The following is a 19284-nucleotide window of genomic DNA, read 5'->3' as shown; positions in this document are numbered from 1 at the left end:
CAAACCACTCCTCTCACTCTGTACTCGTGAGCGCACAAGGGGGTATATATGGAGGTGCGACAGCGGACAGAGGGATTCAGACAGCTACGCAACTAAAGAGATGGCTGCCATGATGAGACACAGCGCAATGAGGATCTTCATTGGCTTCATGATGTGGACAGCTTGTTTGGCGGCCCCAATGCAGTGCCACTTCAACTCTCAAGGTGAGACCAGGTGCAGGCCTGATGATTTCACGATCATTCCTATGAATTTTCAATTAGAGTGCACTTGTGATCATATGATGTTTTGTCATGTTCTCTCTACAGCTCTGTGTGAGTATGAGGGGAAGCAGTACTCCATGGGAGAGAGTTGGATGGAGCAGGGCTGTGTTCAGTGCACCTGCCTCCACCCTGTGGGAGTGGGATGCTGTGAGACGTAAGAACTTAATTCTAATTTCTTTAGGATTATTAACAAACAATAAACTGCAGTTATGACTCAACCAAATATTAAAGTTAATCTGCTAAATTACAGTGTGCATCAGCCTGTGGACTTTCCTGCTTGGTGTGAAGTTCGAGTTGAAACCCTGACCTGTCAGGTCACACTGGTGATGACCTCTGACCCTCGTCTGCCGTGCATTCCCGGAGAGAACAACATTGATCCAAGACATGGGGCCATCAACATGAATCTAGTAGGTTAGCATGGAGGGAGACCAAGCCGTCAATCTCAAATCACCTGCCTGTCCGCTGACATCTGAATCATACAGATGAGATTGAAAATTGCTCTTAAAGCAACTATATTAAAAAAACAATCAAAAATATGTAAGCTGCTCAAAGTTCTATTTGAAGGAAGCAAGGAAGTGGTCTGATAAAGAAAAGTAATGCGTGTGTGAGGGGGAGCGTGGTGTTTCGAAGTGAGATCGAATTTTATTTGCGTGGTTGTGCAATTTTATCTAATGCTTTATATCATTATAACACATTCTTAGCACTGCATGTTAACTTTCCATTTATAATTTTTATCTTGGGTCAATTCAATACACTCCAAGAATTTCAAAGAAATCATAATGTTGAAGAGCCTGTAATGCCCTTTGTAAATAATCAGCTAAACAAGCAAATTAAAGCCTATGTAATTGTCTTATGTTTAAAATGATTACTGAAATAAACCTGGAAAGTAATCTCATTGCCTTAAGTTTTCACATTTCAATAATGAACAGTTCAACATGCAATTTATAAGATGATTTTGCTCTTTATTCAGAAATGGACAGCCTCGTGATAAAGATTGTATGTACAGTATAAAACAGCTTATGATAGAGCATTTTGTTCAAAATAGTAACATTTGTAATTACAGGTTTAGCTTGGAGCAAAAGAATATAAACAATAAATACAGAAATGTTCACAGGAGGTAAAGCAGTTTGTAGGATAACACTGAAAAGTTAACAAGCAGTTTACATGAATTTATTGCACTGCAAAACAAACGCCAATGAAACAAAAATCTGCAACTTTAAAATTCGGAAAAATGACTGCACTCATTCCACAAAACACACTTTTCATTTAAAGGATACAAATAAAACAACTCAAATGGTTATGCTGTTTGTCCCTGTGAACTGTGATACATATGATGCTAGCGTGGGATTGGTGGGAAGCACCTTGATTGGCAGGTCCCAACTAAAGGTGTCAACATCCACATTCTCCGCCCCAGTCCACACCGTGACCTCCAACTGATTCTGCAGAACCACAGGGGCCTCCACTGGCTCCCGCGCCGTGACAAACTCAAAATGCAGACGCCATCTTAACGACACTGGTGAAGAGACATTAAAACATAATAAAGAATACAAATCAATGTGGATTTCAAATTTGAAATGTGGATTTGTTCAACCATTCGATAAAAAACATAAGTTTACGCAGATATTTTCTTACCTATATCTGTGCTGAATCCTGGAGTGACGTTGAGAGGAACGGGGAGGGAGAAATGACTCGAGGCTGTGTGCAAACAGGACTCGAGGTGTCGCCCATGACCAGTGACACTGACCGGCTGGCGGGGGCGTCTCTGGTATTGCTCATTGACCTCCTCCTCACTCTGCAGACTAACTGAATACTGAGCAGAAATAAACATATTCTAATAATAGAGACATGAAGCAGCATTCCACTAAAGAACATTTACCTTCCTAAGTAATGTATTTTCTTATTTCTAAACACAAGTGATGTGTATAGTGACACGTTTGAATAGTTAGGCTCTAACATGATTTGATGAATGAGATTTCACAGAGTAGGACATGTTCCTGGATCAACATCGCTGATGGTCCTGAAACAACATTTCTATCAACCAATCAGGTTTAGGGTCAACGTCAATTTAAGACTGGGGTAGGTGCATTTGTACTAGCAAACTTTGACTTCTGATTTAGAGGTTGTTATGTGTATGCCTTAGGTCATGGGTAGGGCTCAGGTTAGGACTGTTTTTGACAGGAATTCAAGACCAATGATGTTGATCCAGGAACACGTCTTACTTGGCAATATAAAAACGACCAAACACACACACATGAACCAGCTCATCTTCAGAAGCCTTCAGAGTTCCTTGAAAATTACACGCCGGTGGGTTTTATTAGGGTTGGCACTAAACAGGATAGAGGCTCTTCAGCAGTAACACTTGAGGAGTTTCTCTATTTTGGCCAAATTTCGAATGAATCAACCAAGTTTGCAAAACCTGATGCACATGCTCAAAACCACCCTGTACCTGTAAACATGGAATATCCCCCTCTGAGAAATTGAAGGTTCCGATAATATCTTCTCCAAGCCTGTACACGGTCTTAAAGATGCAGAACTTAGCCACCTTCCCCCGCATGTTTGTGATATTGAACATGTCTGTGAAGAAAACACATATTCGCCCAATCGAAAACTGCAAAGCCCATCACACAAGAATAGACTTCCTTGAGTGACTTTAAACATTTCAAAGCAACACTAGGGAGTTTTTTTCGACTTTAAAATAATCTCTCTAAAATTATTTTAGTGGTAGGACAGCTCTTAACTGGACGATTTTTACTGCCGCAATTACGCAAGCAGTCCTCTATCGGCTGAAATTACACTTGGTCTCAAAAAATACATAGCATGATCGTGCCTCGTCGCGAATTTAGTGTTATGCTTGTAACGATGGCTTTCAAACCACAATAAATGTTTTATGGTCAAAAGTTTCCTTAGTTCATGCATGTAGACTAATGTTATCGGTATCTATAGTTACTATGCTAGGCACTAGTCCCATAGTAAGTTGAGTGTAAGTTAATGATTGCACCTATTTTGCAAAGCACAACGCCTGTTTACTAGTGTGTTTCTGAAAAAAAATACCGAAAATTATTTTCGTTGGTTACTAAACACATTCACATTCATGCGTTGTGTTTTGGGATACTGCAAATGTGCTATATAGCTAACGCACGCTATAACCAGCTGCTACTGTAGCTCATTTGTTAGAGCATGGTGCTAGCAACGCCAAAGTCATGGGTTCGATCCCAGGGGATTGCACTTATTTTGAAACAAATGTATAGTACAATGCAATGTAAGTCACTTTGGATAAAAGCGTCTGCCAAACGCGTAAATGTAAATGCTTCCTCCGAGTCTAGTTTGAGCTATTAGTATAGTCCAGCAATATACCCCAAGGGAGTGAAAAGAGTGCTTTAGTACATGCACAGTTTATGAAGTGACATGATGTAACAGCTGTTTCTGCTTAGTCAACAAATTCAAGTGTATTGCGCTACCCACAAGGAAGCTCATACAGCAACAGTATTTTACAACACTGATAACAGACAATTGCACTTATCAACCACATGGGAGAACTATAAGCTAAAGTTATCTTGTGTTGCTTTAACTAGGAAACCACACAATGTACTTTCAAAAGACATAACAACACATGCTCTCTCACATGGGCACCGTCTTGAGGTGGTGATCATTAGCATGTCAAGAGCTCTTTCTAGTGGTCTAGTGTCTCTCGTGCTTCCTTCCTCTTCCTCCAGGAATGGGTTGGAGGGAGCCACTTCCTCATCCTGTGGGAATGGAGGCTCTGGCATGCCTATAACAGATCCACAAAAATATTTCATAATCTTCAATTCACAAGAATCGTGATACGCCTAGAATAGTCTTACAGAGAAAGAAAACCAAAATAAGGACAAAATATAATGATATGGTAATAAATTCAGACACGAATTGTGGAAGTGTACAACATTGATTGCTTATGTGACTCACTTTGACCTAGACATTTTTTTAGGTTTATCCACTGAAGTAAAGCAGACAGTCTTAGCTTTCTAATGATAATAATACAAATACATTTACGAGAACCATTAAAACAATATTCCTTGAATGAAATTCATATTCACATAAACTGGTTTATTTATTAAAAATAGCATTATTATTTTTTACTTAACTCAGAATGACTAGTGACCTTAATGTCTTTAGGTGTAAAACTAATGAAACCTTTTATTGTGTGTAAAATCTTTTCCACTACAATGGGAAAATGATGTGCTGCACCTTTTAAGCCAGCTGGTAATGCAACTAAAACTGCTTTGCATGAACAAACCTAAGGGAAGCCCTAAACAAATAAGGCCTGGAGACAATGGCGGCAACCTACCATTGAGAACTAGAACTCTGAAAGGGACACGGAGTAACTTGATGGGCGAGTTGACTCGCTGACAGCCAATTGTGAGCTTGTACACATACTTCACCGCCTGACCCCGGAAACTTGGTGGACCATCAGTAGGAACAAGCTCACTATAGGAATCTGCGAGATGATAAAAGATTGTTTTGTAGTTATCAAAAAATAAACCCGATAATGTCCGTCTTGCGTAGCTCAGGATGACATTAGCCAAGCTTGATGTGCAATTGCATGACTGTATAGCTGAACTGTGGCCAGTTATGTTATCTTACATTATCTGGGTCATGTAGGAATGGTAATTGTAAACAACACCAAAAACATAAATTATGACTGTTTAAAAATCAAATGTGCAACCTAGACTGGAAGTGATTGAATATTCAGTTTCTTACAGGTCTTGCTCTCTCCAGGGTCCAAGCAAAGGTCACAGAACAAGATTTTAGGTGGTGTGTCCAGCACACACTGCCCTCGTTCACCTGAATCAACAATAACAAAACTGTACTGTAAATCACTTTGGATAAAAGCAATTCATTAGCAATCTGGGCCACGTGAAAAACTTTATGAACCTCATGATCTAAATTCAGGCTTTCTATGAATAATCTGAGATTACAGAAATCCAATTTAAAACTCATCCATTGTAATTCATTACATGCACACTTTCTGACAGACTCTGTACATGGCTTTAGTTATACAAAATGAAAAAATCAACACATAATTTGCATCATCTTTTACAAATGCTTCATCTTGTAGATGCGTTGTCAATCTGTTTCCAAATTGTATAGGGTTTCTGACTTCTCATCCACTGCCTTTGCACATCTACAACTCTTCATTTCTTGATAACTCCTGACTTCCATTGCTTGTGTTTTTAATCTTCATTGTGCACCCCTATGCTTTTAACTACCTTCAAATCTACACTTTATTCCTAACCATATAGCATCAATTTTATAATATATAGCATATATTGAAGGTGTATGACATTTCTTTTGATACACAAGGTGACCCTTTTTCCAGAGTCGATACAACAATAAGCAGTTTCCACAACCACAAGAACTACTTTCCTAAACTGCCACAAACAGTATAAACAAACCATATCCACATTTCTTTAACATTTGCATATTCCAATGTAGCTCTATAATGAACCTTTTCAACCTGTGTGACACACAAACAAATGTCTAATTCCACCCGGCGGAGATTTAAACGAAAAATGTAGAGATGCATATATGATTGCTTCTGGATGTATTTATCTTTAATGCAGCAATATTTGTAGCTCTCAGATCAGCTGAATAAGTTTCACCTCTGCTTGGTATAAGGACAGTGTCGCTCTCGGCTTGCACGTCCTGCTTGGTGCCCTGAGCGGGCAGAGCCACACGACCATCACAGGCATGGAACTGGCAGTGAATCTGAGCACTGGCCCAAGCCAACATCTCACTGTGGAAGACCAGGAGAGTCGTTTAGGAATGACATCACAAATGTGGAAATATATGGACTATATTCCTGCCTTTACCTGCTGGCAGATGTAGACATATGTGACATGGGGTTTGTGAAGGTTATGAGACACTCTAAAACCTCACCGGCCAAAAACACGGGCCCTCGTGCCATAGAGGCCACCACCTCAATCATCTGAGAAAAAACATACAGAGAGAAAATTTAACTTTTCTTAGCAATTTAGCTGCGTATTGTGTGGAATGACTGAGCTACAAATCGCTAAGGTATAAATAATGCACATTATGCAAACGATTTAGTCTTCAGGAATGTATGTTTAGATGTATTATGGACGTAAGCACTGGTACAGGTAACGTTATGGCAAATCCAGACTGTGAGCACAGCTCAGATGATTTCTGATGCGGTAAATTGTCGTTGCGCAGGTTAGCACAGCCAGTACTATGTTAGCAGCAGCTCGATCTCCCATTCACATCTATTAGGATTTGAAAAATACCTTGACGTTGTTTCAAACGACACAGCACGATTTCGTTGGATTGTGACTTTCCACTACACATAAACTACAAAACTGACAAACCGGTGACGCTTCCGCAACTCAAAAACAAAACAAACGGAGGGTCGTTATGATGTTTCCCTGAGTTTTTACAAACGCCTGTCAGACCACATTCATAGATAGAAAAGATAAAACGGCGTCATGCTATTGCGCTAGATTTGGGACGAATCTTATACGCGCATAGGTTTGTATAAGGTAGTGCAGTATATCATAACAAAACATAAAAAGCAATCTCTCTTCCTTAACCCCGGTAAACACGATCAGCCAACAGGATTGGCTCCGTGGCATATGTGACGTAACGTTACAATCCAAAAACGGGGAGGGTAGATTTAATCTTGAACAATATTCTCAGAGACTTCAAATTCTTTTGTTTGGTGCAAATAGTGAAGGAATTTCTTCAAGTAAAAAATACCATATATAACAAAGACAAAAATAAGTGTTACCTAGGCAGATAAAGAGATGGCAAAACTCTTCCCCGCGCTACCCCTCAGGTGTGCTCATTGGTTTGACCCAACACTTTCGGTTGGGATTGATAATCGACGCTGTCTTGACCAGTTCAACAGTGAGACGGCGACGAAAGGCACTGCTTAGTGTGAACGTGTGTTTTACACGAGAGGACACTGCCCTGTTGAATGCCACACAAATGCCTCCACATGTACAAAGTTGTCTATGCGGTTTACATTCATACACATGTTCCCCGTGATTTAATAAGAAGGTGGAAAAGCGACAGTCGCAGGGATACCGGATGGCTTTATTGACATAGTCATGCTGGAGAGCATCAAAACAAGTGCAGCGCAAAGAGGTGGCAAGGTAAGAGATCTCCAATCCTCTCCAAAACAAACCCGATGAGATACAAATGATTAGAAATGATCAGATCGAGTTACAACTCCAGCTTGTGGTTGGTTGGCGTAAAGGTGATCTTTCTGTTCACATGTAACTTGGATACCTACCTCCATACAACAAGATCAACCCAAGACAATCAAGCATTATTTTTTTCTCATTAAATGTGTCATTACGTTATTTGACTAATTTGCTTCATTGACCTAGATTCACAATTTTGTCTGTTGTGCTTTTCTCGTAGATCATTTAGACCGGTTGTACACACCAGCTTTTGGTTTGGACTGTAGATTTAGCAGATCCAAAACATGGATTTAAATGACAGCAGGTCTCTGGCCGAGCTCATGGGCCGGTACGTGTCTACAGAAGTTGGATTTGGTGTCCCAAAGGATGGTTGGCGCATATGTCTTGCACACGAGTTCAAAGAGAAGAGGAAACCGTTTCAAGCCAAAGATGTTTCAATCTCCAACATGATCGAACACGTTGGTCTGGGTGTCAGGTATGTTTAGCAATAAATGGGCGTCAGATTCGTTTAATCTTCATATCATGGTTCCGTTAATGTGACATGTCCCATGTCATCCGTGAAAAGTAAGACATCATAACGGACCATAACAGTGATTCCTCTAAGTGATAGTTAAGCCCAAATTGAGAATTATGTCGTCATTTACTCACCCTCTTGTCATTTCAAACCTGTTTGACTTTGTTTCCTCCGCAAAACACCAAAGAAGCTATTTCGCAGAAAGTTGGTAGCCGAACAGCGATGGCATCCATTCACTTCTATGGACACAAAACCAATGGAAGTGAATGAGGGCCAGTTAACAACATTCTTCAAAATATCTTCTGTGTTTTGCGGAAGTAAGAAAGTCAAACAGGTTTGAAATGACAAGAGGGTGAGTAAATGATTTTTGGGTGAACTGTCACTTTAATTCGGACTTGCAGTGTAGTATTATGATAGATGAAATGGATACTATAAATATTGCAGAAACAGGGTTTCTTCTCTTCTGCCAAACTCTTCTTTGCCAGCTTCTTAAGCAGCCCTCCTTATTTAGCAAACCAAGGCAGGAACTGTTACAAGGTTTACCATTACCAGCTTCGTAAAAGACAAAACGGCTAATTTTCAGATGCAATGAACATCAACTGGTAAAACATGAAGTCTGAAAATGATTTCATTTGTAGGTAACTTGCTCGCATATAAAATAATTTACTTCTATCAGCCATCCAGGTTTATTTTGTCTTTACTTGTATCAGGTGGGGTTTCAGAGCACTTGTGTCTGGCCTGTTAGACTGGTACATTTTTTTTAGGAATAGCTGTAATATCTGACATCAAGATAAGGCTTTGTGAAACTGTGTAGCTTCAGGCTGGTAAATGATTGATCAATACTGATCTTGCTTTGCATTCATGATTAATGATTGACTCGTGGTCATTGGCTGAGTTTTATTATTGGCGAAAATTCTAATTTGTGCATTATTATATATAGTTTGGGATAATATTTATTTGTTCCAAACAGGTCTTTAAAATGTTGAACTCTGGTTTTACTTTTGGTGGCCACTGCCTATTATCCAGCATTCTTACCCAAGGATAGATTCTTAAACCGTTGGATGCATTAACAATGACTTCACTTTGAGTTCTTATTGTGTTAATTGATTCCTATTGATACAATAAGTGCTCTTATGCGAATGTGAAGTGTATTCATGTTCCATAACCTTCTCCACGCTTGATGAATTATTCACAGCGTGATCCAATCCAGAGCCACACCTACATGGTAATCCCATGTCAGATATCTAAATGTTACGACTGGGTGAAAGTTGAGATAAGTGGTCATATAGATGTGATATAAGAGATGTTAAATCCTTCTGTTATGATTATGCTGAAGAAACCGATGAACATACATTTTTGTATATCAGTTTGTGTTTAAGGCACTCTTGTGCTTCATACCACGGTCCTGAAAACTGCTTTGTGTGCATTTACAGACAGACAAAGAGAACAATGGGGTGGGTTGAGGGTGACTAAAGGGAAACCTTGTATGTATAAAATAAAGAAGTGCATTTTCATGACTAAAGCTGTTGGTGAGCCACAAAGTCCATTTTGAAAAGTCAAAATGTGAGTCAATAAAGTCTGTGTATAAATTTCTTGTGTTCGTCTGAACAGGTATCTAAGATGGTGGTACAAAAAGACCCAGATTGAAAAGAAAGCACCTTTTATTGATATGTTTCGGGCCTTACCTCTGAAACAAATTTATGGTGAGTACAAAGGCAAGCAAAAACGTCCAGTCAATAACAAAAACAACAACTTCATATTTTGAAATTTTGTTGCAGGTGTTCCTCTGGGTGGCATTGGGGGAGGTAGTATCACCCGTGGATGGAAGGGCGATTTCTGCAGATGGCAACTAAACCCTGGAATGTACCACTATAAAACTGTTATAGCTAACCAGGTAACCAATTCACTTACAAATAAATGACTATTGGTGGTGCTTTTAAAGGTCCAATGTGTAACTTTTTGGAGGATCTACTGACAGTAATGCAATATAATATACATAACTATATAAAGACCTTAAATATCTACATACACCGTTGGTCCCCTTCGCCCTGTTTTGTTTCTACAGTAGCCCTAAACAGACAAACTGCTCTACAGAGCATGAAAATGTGACAACATCTTAGTCCTGTGTCGGCCACCGTAGTGTTTCAAAAGGGAGAGGTGGAGTGAGCCATAAGTTGCAATTCAAAATCTCACAGCTAGATTCCCGCAAAATGTCATACACTGTACCTTTAAACTGTATTTGCATTTATAAAATAGTTACAAGCTATTTTGTGAGTTTTTGTGCTATTTTATTTCCAGTTTTTCCATCTCTTCTTCGCCCATTTTAAGTCTACCTAAATTTCTGTCTCCTAGTTTACAGTTTGTTTGCGCAGGGGGGGTCAGACAGTATACCAACAGGTGTTGTCTACCGAACGTCCCTCAACACTTCAGGGTTGGAACTGGGGCTACTGCGGTGAATATGCATTTTACCACGCACTGTACCCACGAGCCTGGACCGTCTACCACCTGCCTGGCCAGAATGTCACGCTCACCTGCAGACAGGTCTCACCTGTCATCCCCCATGACTACAAGGTGACCTCCTCTTTGACATCTGTTTGATATCGCCACCACTTTTTCTTTTGTGGTTATTTACCTCATCTAAATTTGGTTAATGTAGAAGCTTTCAATACGTACAAAGATAATGAAGGCGTATCCAAATTATTGATCCATCTCAAACAAGCTAAGCCCTCTTTTCTCTTTCTCAGGACTCCAGTCTGCCTGTGGCTGTGTTTGTGTGGGATATTGAGAATAAAAATGACTACGCGCTCGACGTTTCCATCATGTTCACAATTGTTAATGGGTCGGGCAATAAAGACGACACGTGCGGGGGCCACTGGAATGAACCATTTCACCATGAAAAAGAGGGAGAATCCGTGACTGGGGTCTTGCTACATCACCAAACACCTGTAAACCCGTACACTCTGTGTATCGCTGCAAGAGGAAAGGTAACGGATCTGTGAAAATGTTGAAGCGACAGGTTTGGCCTGTAGTTAAACACGAAAATAAGTCTTGTGTTGTGAGCAAGAACATCAGGACTCTGCCAAACAGGTCTCGCAGTTCACCCCCACTCATGTGTTCCTTTGAGAAAATAAGAGAGTTGTACTTGCTTACTGCCTGACTGTCATGGTGCACTGTGCTAATATATGCTCACATAGAATGGCTGTAAACATTCGCCCATGTGCTTGTAATGTTTCAAGAAGAATTCTGTAGAAGCAGGAACAAAGTGGACTTATTATTATAGACATTAAAATAAATCTCTTCGTCTTGCAGTCTGGCCTAGAGATCAGTCACCAGACAGCGTTTAGCCCAGAGGGAACTTGTAGTGCTTTGTGGAGTGACCTCATGACCGATGGACGACTCGACTCGCCCGTGGGCTCCAGCACACCCACACAGAAGGGAGAGAGTGTAGCAGCAGCCCTGGCAGCGGGCTGCTCTGTGCATGCTAATGGACACAACAGTATGGAGTTCAGTTTGGCATGGGATATGCCCACAGTCACCTTCGGCTCGAGAGAGAGGGTGCATGCAAGGTGTGTACATTCAATATTTTTAACATGCACTAGTTTTGATGACGTATGAGGGAATGGGAAACGTATTCCCAAGCTGCGAAAGGACACAGAAACGTAACAAATAGCAGGACATGACTCATGCTGTATATTTCAGGCATACAATGAGGTCCCATACAACTACAACAGCTGTCTGATTGTTGCTATAACAACATAACAATCAGCCAAACACAGAGAAATTGACATAAAAACGCTTAATCAAATAACAGATTATACTTAAATTGTCTACAACGAACGCATGCGTATGCCTTTAGGACACTTGAAATGCACAACATAAGTCACGTGGAGTAATTTATTAAGTTTTTGTGTCCTTATAAAGTTTTATAAGAGCATCACTATTACTCCCATTGCAACCCCCCTTTAGTTCCACAAATGCTCTGAACGAAACAAGTGTGAGTAAATAATTGCATAATTTGTTGTTGTGGGCGAACAGTCCTTTTAAAGATAGTCTTTATATGTTCCATGGAGGAAATGAAGTCATGGTACTATATAAGGGTGAGTAAAATGCATAATGGGAAACATTTTTATAAATCAGGACATTCTCAAAATACATCAGGAAAACCAGTTTGGGTTATTTAAGTCACTTTTATTAAAATGCTTTAGAAAAAAAAAACATTGCTGGTGTGCATCTTGAAACATAACAATGGCACTGACATATTTTAAGATATGTCAGGGCAAGTTATGTCCAGTTAAGACGGCTCAAAAATAATTTTATTCTGAGATCAGTCTTAAACTGTGAAACCGGGGCTCAATGTAACTTGTAAACCTAATACAACGGTTGCGCTGATGCTCATCTCAATGACTGTATGAAGTAACAGGGTGGAGTGTTTGTTTCAGGAGATACACGCGTTACTATGGCAGCAAAGGGGACACTGCCCCCTCGCTGTCCCACTACGCTCTCACACACTACAGTAAATGGGAGGAGAGCATAGATGAGTGGCAGAGGCCCATTCTACAGGACAGGTAAAAATACATTATTCAGTAGCAACAGTTCACGAGTTAAGTTGCCTGGGACAAGTTTGTTTCTTTCCAAAAGGCAATGTATTTGTGTGTTATGTAATATATAAAACCCTTATATGCCATTTAGTGTATTATTACTCATATCCTGTTGAGTGCACTTTATACAGTCAGGTTCGTATGTGTTGGGTGTGGGATGTCTGCCTACACGGTTTTATCTTTAAACATAAGGCATATTTATTTTTGGATACTGTTTGGTCTTGTAGATAAAACTCTGGCCACTCTGATTAAACCTTCAAACCTCACCGTCACAAGATACTTGTAAAATTTTTACCATTTTTAAACCGATTGAAATAAACATAAATGAACAATGAAATCAACTCAATTTTGATGTGTTTTCTTATCATTTATATGAGCTAAGCTGCTCTTTACTGTAGACAACCGCCACAGCTGCTGCAGCTGAGCTGACACTAATACTGTACGTTAAGTGCGGCCACTGAATTTACTGTTCGTCTAGTTCTCTTCCAGCGTGGTATAAATCGGCTCTGTTTAATGAGCTCTACTTCATTGTGGACGGTGGAACTGTGTGGCTGGAGCTTCCAGAGGACAGCGATATCAGTGGTGGTCTCCGTCCTGAGGATGGGGGGCTTCCAGCTCAGCCTCAAGTTGTCAAGGAATATGGACGGTTTGCTTACCTAGAGGGTAAGAGGATAGCGCTTTAACATGGCTTGTTAGAGCCATTTGAAAATTGATGCTTAGCATTGCTGAGAGGTTTTGGTACATTTGTGTTAAAATGCAGTCAGGTTTAGATCAAGGTGACGTGACTTCTGTTTATTCACTCTTTAAACACAGGTCAGGAGTACAGGATGTATAACACTTATGATGTGCACTTCTACGCTTCATTCGCTCTTATCATGCTGTGGCCCAAGTTGGCTCTAAGTCTGCAGTATGATATTGGTGAGCTAAACACTACAAGATGACATTGAAATGAATGGATCTTTTAAGTTTTGTAAGTTTATTCTTGCTCTTTCAGCTGGTAGTGTCGTACAGCATGACCCTACAGAGAGATTAAATCTAATGAGTGGTCAGTGCTCACCAGTCAAGACCCGGGGTGTTGTGCCTCACGACATTGGAGATCCTGGTAAGTTAATACCATGTTTATTACCCTGTTTAAGCATAAAACTATTTTAAAGTAATGTTTTAAATACAGCTAAAAATATAATGATGACAATAAAATTTTGTCATATATATGTCTATAATAATTTTTGTGTCTATAATGTTAGAGGAACCAATATTTAGCTAAAGTCTTTTAACTTTGTGTGCGTACTGATAGATTGAGCGTGCCTTCAAGTTTTTAAAGTTTCATAAGACTCGGATTTCAAATGTTCCCTGAATCTTAAAAACGATTGCTCTAATATTCCTAAAACACCTTATTCAACTTATTCAAACAGATGATGAGCCATGGTGTCGTGTCAACGCTTACTTGATTCACGATACAGCCGACTGGAAAGATCTGAACTTGAAGTTTGTGCTGCAAGTGTACCGAGACTATTACCTCACACAGGATGAGCAGTATCTGAAGGACATGTGGCCCATATGCCAGGTGAGCTCAGCTGTGTAGAAATGTATCCTCTGAATGTTAAAATGGAGCCTGATCACGTTTCCAAGTGTTTTGGCTCACATCGCTCACAGATCTACTTCACTTCTGATTTAGACAGTCATGGAAACCGAGTTAAAGTTCGATAAGGATGGAGATGGGCTGATTGAAAATTCTGGCTATGCAGACCAGACCTATGATGGATGGACAGTGACTGGACCCAGGTACAGTATAACACAAAAGACTACAGGAAATATATAATAGGATACATGAGGGTGATTCTCGACAACTACTGTTGTGTGTCCAGGACATTCTTGTGCTATTACAGGAGGGTTTATATAAATATCTCCTTATTCTAGCTGGGTTGTTATGTAATAAAATGTAACTTACAGTCAACAACAAACATACAAGAGTAACAGGTGTGTGTTAAATTTGTGCATGTTCTAGTGCATACTGCGGTGGTCTGTGGCTGGCGTCAGTGTGCATGATGTGCAAAATGGCCCGTCTGCTGAACTGCGAATCTGTTTATCAACGCTACAGAGATATTTTAGACAGAGGAAGTGCAGCCTTCGACAAACTGTTGTGGAATGGTGAGTAGGCTAAGCTAAGTTTAGTCATGTTAAAGATTGTGAAAAGCCAGGTCCGCCATTAGATCTGTTTCCATATTGAAGGATCATCTGGGATGAGAACAGATGATGAGCCATGGTGTCGTGTCAATGTTTTCGTATAAAAAAAAAAACAAGACTTGACTACTGTAATGCGCTACTTAGTGGTTGTCCTGCATCATCAATAAACAAACTACAGTTAGTTCAGAATGCAGCTGCCAGAGTTCTAACCAGGACCAGAAAATATGATCACATAACCCCAATTTTATCAACCCTTCACTGGCTACCCATTAAGTATCGTATTGACTTTAAAGTTCTTTTAATCACTTATAAAGCCTTAAAGGGTTTAGCCCCTACCTACCTAACAGAGCTTCTATCACACTACAACCCATCACGCTCTCTAAGATCTCAAAACGCAGGACTTTTGATAACACCTAGAATAACTAAATCCACCAAAGGGGGTCGAGCTTTCTCATACGTAGCACCTAAACTCTGGAACAGCCTCCCTGATATTATTCGAGGATCAGACACACTCGCCCAATTTAAATCTAGATTAAAAACGCATCTTTTCAGCCAAGCATTCACTTAATGCAAATATGCTAAATAAACCACCAGGAGATGCTGACATTAGATATTATTTACTAGAATAGTTGGATTTACTATATAAAACACCATGTAGTGTGTTTTACCCTTTCTTGGGTTTTTCGTTTTTCCCCTGTAAAGCTGCTTTGGAACAATGCAAATTGTGAAAGGCGCTATATAAATAAAATTGAATTGAATTGAATTGAACACAACTTCAAGTAAAAGGTTCCTCTGACTCTTTTAGGCAAGTACTACAATTATGACAGCAGTGGACGAAACCTCTCCAACAGTGTAATGTCAGACCAGTGTGCAGGCCATTGGTTTCTCAGGGCTTCTGGGCTTGGGGATGACGACTTCCAGGTAAGCAAAGACCAAAGTATACTGTGTTACTCTCCATCTGGCGGACACAATTCGCGTTATGGATGTGACATGGAATGTATTTGTTAGAAATATACTGAGCCATTGATTGTCTAAACATCAGAAAATATCAAGTTTTCCGTTTTAAAAATGGAAATAAACCTGCGTTATTTATATGGCAAAGTTTTTCAGAGATGACATACTTTGTAGGATTTCTGTGAATTAAAAGAGGCCTAACATGTTATTACATCCATTGTGCCTTCGTTATACTGTTAAACGTGTTGGGTCCTCAAGCTTTACAAGGACGCATGACGTAGTATTTCTGTGCTCGATATTGTCCGCCAGCACTACAGCCTGTTTCGGAAAGGTTTTCCAAAGGACCCTGTGTCACGACCGCAGAGTATGGACTTTGCATTTCCCGGACAGCAACGGAGTTGCAAAAATGTTTTTGTTTGTGAATGTAATTTCGAAGACGATTGTTTCTCAAACGAGTACCAGTTTTACTCTGGATTTTCAAGTCGCTCGCAACTAAATGACGGAGCGGTGCACACGATAAAAGTGACCGTTTTGGACCACTGGAGGTCGGCTTTCTTCGGAAATAGTGATACATCTGTATCTGTCTTCTGTAAATGTGAGAACTAAACTTTTTAGAGATATGACGAAAGCAATACTACTCTACAGGTATAAGATTGGCAGAACCTGATTATTTAACCTAATATTCGCAAACAAGAAGCAATAGCTTTATAATAGACAAATAAAGAAGGGATGTCTCTTCATAGAACATAAAATAGTTACTTGATTAAAATTTTCATGTGCCCATTTTTGAGTAATATGTACCTTAATGGATGTGACAATCCTTAAACGGCTACTATCTGACTGTGGAAAATCATGCACAAAACAATAAAAATAATGCTTCAAAAACTTGGCTATAAAACCACCCCATTTTGACATCTGTGCTGTTAGTAAAGTAAAACATTTGGTATTTTTCATGGTATGGTATTGCCCATATGTCTATGCACTTATTTGCAGCCCAATCTTTTAGCCGTATGAAAACACCATAAGTGCAAGTGATTGTTTTTAGTGATTATGTCCTGAAATTGCTGGAATTATGCAATTTGTGGTTCTGGGCAAAAAATGGCAAATACATTTGAACATGCTTTTCTCTGCGCAGGCTTTTCCCAAGGAGAAAATCCATAGTGCATTGAAATCGGTGTTTGACCTCAATGTTATGAGCTTTGCGAAAGGACAGATGGGTGCAGTTAATGGAATGAGGCCAGAAGGCGTGCCTGATCGTTCCAGCGTCCAATCAGATGAGGTGTGGGTGGGTGTGGTGTATGGATTGGCAGCCACAATGATACACGAGGTAAGACAAACCTTAGGTCATTGTTGTGGTTTAACCGGTTACTAGTTGTTTAATCTCACGGAAATCGTGATCAATCATTTCTTTCTCCAACTGTAAATCAAGTGATTGTCTTCTGTTTCCCAGGGCATGGTTGAAGAGGGTCTGCAAACTGCTGAAGGTTGCTATCGTACTGTATGGGAGCAATTGGGAATGGCCTTCCAGACTCCCGAAGCATACTGTGAGAAAGGCATCTACCGCTCTCTAGCTTATATGAGGCCTCTGAGCATTTGGGCAATGCAGCTTGCACTGGACAATCGACCGAAGCACATCAAAACCACTGAGAAGGACACAGGACTGGAATGAGTCCTGGAAGTATGCTGAAGGGAACGTAGAATGTCCTTGATTCTTGAACATCTAAAAGACTGCATAACTTGTTTGTGTGTACAGTTACATACGTGTGTACACTGTATACCTTTATATAATGTTATGAAAAACTGACTTTTACTGAAACCCTGCAATAGTTCTACCAAAATCCTTCAGTGTAGAAGCTCTGATCACAGGTTTACAACTGGAAGCATGAAGTTTTTTTAGCTTGGTCACAATGTCGTATTCATTTGTTTATAATCATATAAGATCTAGGGTTATTGACAATGTCTCAATCTTAGAGAACCGAGTAATAGAGCATGATTGAGTACAATTTCATTACATGAATGCTTTTTTGAGTGCGGAAAAAGTACTTAAGTTTTCAATGTCTTGTTTTTATTTGGCTTTTAAGTCTTGTATGTGTAGTATCAGTATCTATCTGAGGCATTGACAAGTGCTGTATATTATTCCACAACAAAAATAAGAGATGTATAAATGAATAAATGGCAATGTGTATTCAATTCAGTTCATATTTTCTTAGGATTTGTGGGAAGATGCTCCAATTTCTTTACATCTTTGCCATTACTATATGAATTATGGTAGAATGTATATATACAGTAGATGCCAATCAATGCACTATAGTGTTTAAACCTACAGATCCAAAATGACACAGTAACTATCCCACCGATAAATAAGGAGCCTGTTTCTCTTTTAACAGTCAATCATACATTAAGTTTGTTCTTAAGGCTGTGGCCTCTGCAAAAAAGTAACATTAAAAATATATTTTATATTATAGGTCATCATACACTCTTTACTCTTTATTTATTAAGGATTATTAGAAACACCTGTTCAATTTCACATTAATGCAATTATTTAATCAACCAATCACATGGCAGTTGCTTCATTTCATTTAGGGGTGTGGTCCTGGTCAAGACAATCTCCTGAACTCCAAACTGAATGTCAGAATGGGAAAGAAAGGTGATTAAAGTCATTTGAGCGTGGCATGGTTCCAAACGCTAGACGGGCCGGTCTGCGTATTTCACAATCTGCTCAGTTACTGGGATTTTCACGCACAACTATTTCTAGGGTTTACAAAGAATGGTGTGAAAAGGGAAAAACATCTAGTATGCGGCAGTCCTGTAGGCGAAAATGCCTTGATGATGCTAGAGGTCAGAGGAGAATGGGCCGACTGATTCAAGCTGATAGAAGAGCAACTTTGACTGAAATATCCACTCGTTACAACCGAGGTATGCAGCAAAGCATTTGTGAAGCCACAACACGCACAACCTTGAGGCGGATGGGCTACAACAGAAGAAGACCCCATCGGGTACCACTCATCTCCACTACAAATAGGAAAAAGAGGCTACAATTTGCACAAGCTCACCAAAATTGGACAGTTGAAGACTGGAAAAATGTTGCCTGGTCTGATGAGTCTCGATTTCTGTTGAGACATTCAGATGGTAGAGTCAGAATTTGGCATAAACAGAATGAGAACATGGATCCATCATGCCTTGTTACCACTGTGCAGGCTGGTGGTGGTGTAATGGTGTGGGGGATGTTTTCTTGGCACGCTTTAGGTCCCTTATCGCCAACTGGGCATCGTTTAAATGCCATTCTGACCATGTCCATCCCTTTATGACCACCATGTACCCATCCTCTGATGGTTACTTCCAGCAGGATAATGCACCATGTCACAAAGTTTGAATAATTTCAAATTGGTTTCTTGAACATGACAATGAGTTCACTGTACTAAAATGGCCCCCACAGTCAACAGATCTCAACCCAATAGCGCATCTTTGGGATGTGGTGGAACGGGAGCTTCGTGCCCTGTATGTGCATCCCACAAATCTCCATCAACTGCAAGATGCTTTCCTATCAATATGGGCCAACATTTCTAAAGAATGCT

At 39.9% G+C, this 19284-nt stretch overlaps 3 protein-coding genes across 3 annotated transcripts; 2 read left to right on the top strand and 1 right to left on the bottom strand.

Moving 5' to 3' along the window:
• Nucleotides 1-100: 100 nt before the first annotated feature.
• Nucleotides 101-676, top strand: msmp1 (microseminoprotein, prostate associated 1; the record flags this gene model as incomplete). The annotated part of the gene is made up of 3 exons (XM_079469310.1): nucleotides 101-203; nucleotides 306-414; nucleotides 511-676. The coding sequence occupies 3 exons, from the start codon at nucleotides 101-103 to the stop codon at nucleotides 674-676; spliced, it is 378 nt and encodes a 125-aa protein (XP_079325436.1).
• A 522-nt stretch (nucleotides 677-1198) lies between these two features.
• rgp1 (GP1 homolog, RAB6A GEF complex partner 1) lies at nucleotides 1199-6890 on the bottom strand. Its single transcript, XM_079470773.1, has 9 exons — nucleotides 6542-6890; nucleotides 6110-6225; nucleotides 5900-6033; nucleotides 4998-5081; nucleotides 4585-4734; nucleotides 3883-4029; nucleotides 2707-2834; nucleotides 1893-2070; nucleotides 1199-1773 (listed from the first exon to the last, which is right to left on the bottom strand). Exons 2-9 carry the CDS (start codon nucleotides 6223-6225, stop codon nucleotides 1550-1552), a joined length of 1161 nt encoding a protein of 386 aa, XP_079326899.1. The 5' UTR covers nucleotides 6542-6890; the 3' UTR covers nucleotides 1199-1549.
• Nucleotides 6891-7123: 233 nt separating this feature from the next.
• On the top strand, nucleotides 7124-18106 carry gba2 (glucosidase, beta (bile acid) 2). The gene is made up of 17 exons (XM_079484842.1): nucleotides 7124-7408; nucleotides 7680-7934; nucleotides 9585-9676; nucleotides 9752-9867; nucleotides 10326-10544; nucleotides 10718-10957; nucleotides 11283-11539; nucleotides 12413-12538; nucleotides 13050-13234; nucleotides 13385-13489; nucleotides 13566-13673; nucleotides 13984-14135; nucleotides 14247-14353; nucleotides 14577-14719; nucleotides 15561-15676; nucleotides 16845-17036; nucleotides 17160-18106. Exons 2-17 carry the CDS (start codon nucleotides 7744-7746, stop codon nucleotides 17376-17378), a joined length of 2568 nt encoding a protein of 855 aa, XP_079340968.1. The 5' UTR covers nucleotides 7124-7408; nucleotides 7680-7743; the 3' UTR covers nucleotides 17379-18106.
• Nucleotides 18107-19284: the final 1178 nt, after the last annotated feature.

Source organism: Barbatula barbatula (genome assembly GCF_947034865.1).
Source record: "Barbatula barbatula genome assembly, chromosome: 1".
In the NCBI taxonomy this organism is placed as follows: domain Eukaryota; kingdom Metazoa; phylum Chordata; class Actinopteri; order Cypriniformes; family Nemacheilidae; genus Barbatula; species Barbatula barbatula.
Note: the sequence above shows the minus strand (reverse complement) of the source record. Positions and strands in the feature narration are given on the sequence as shown.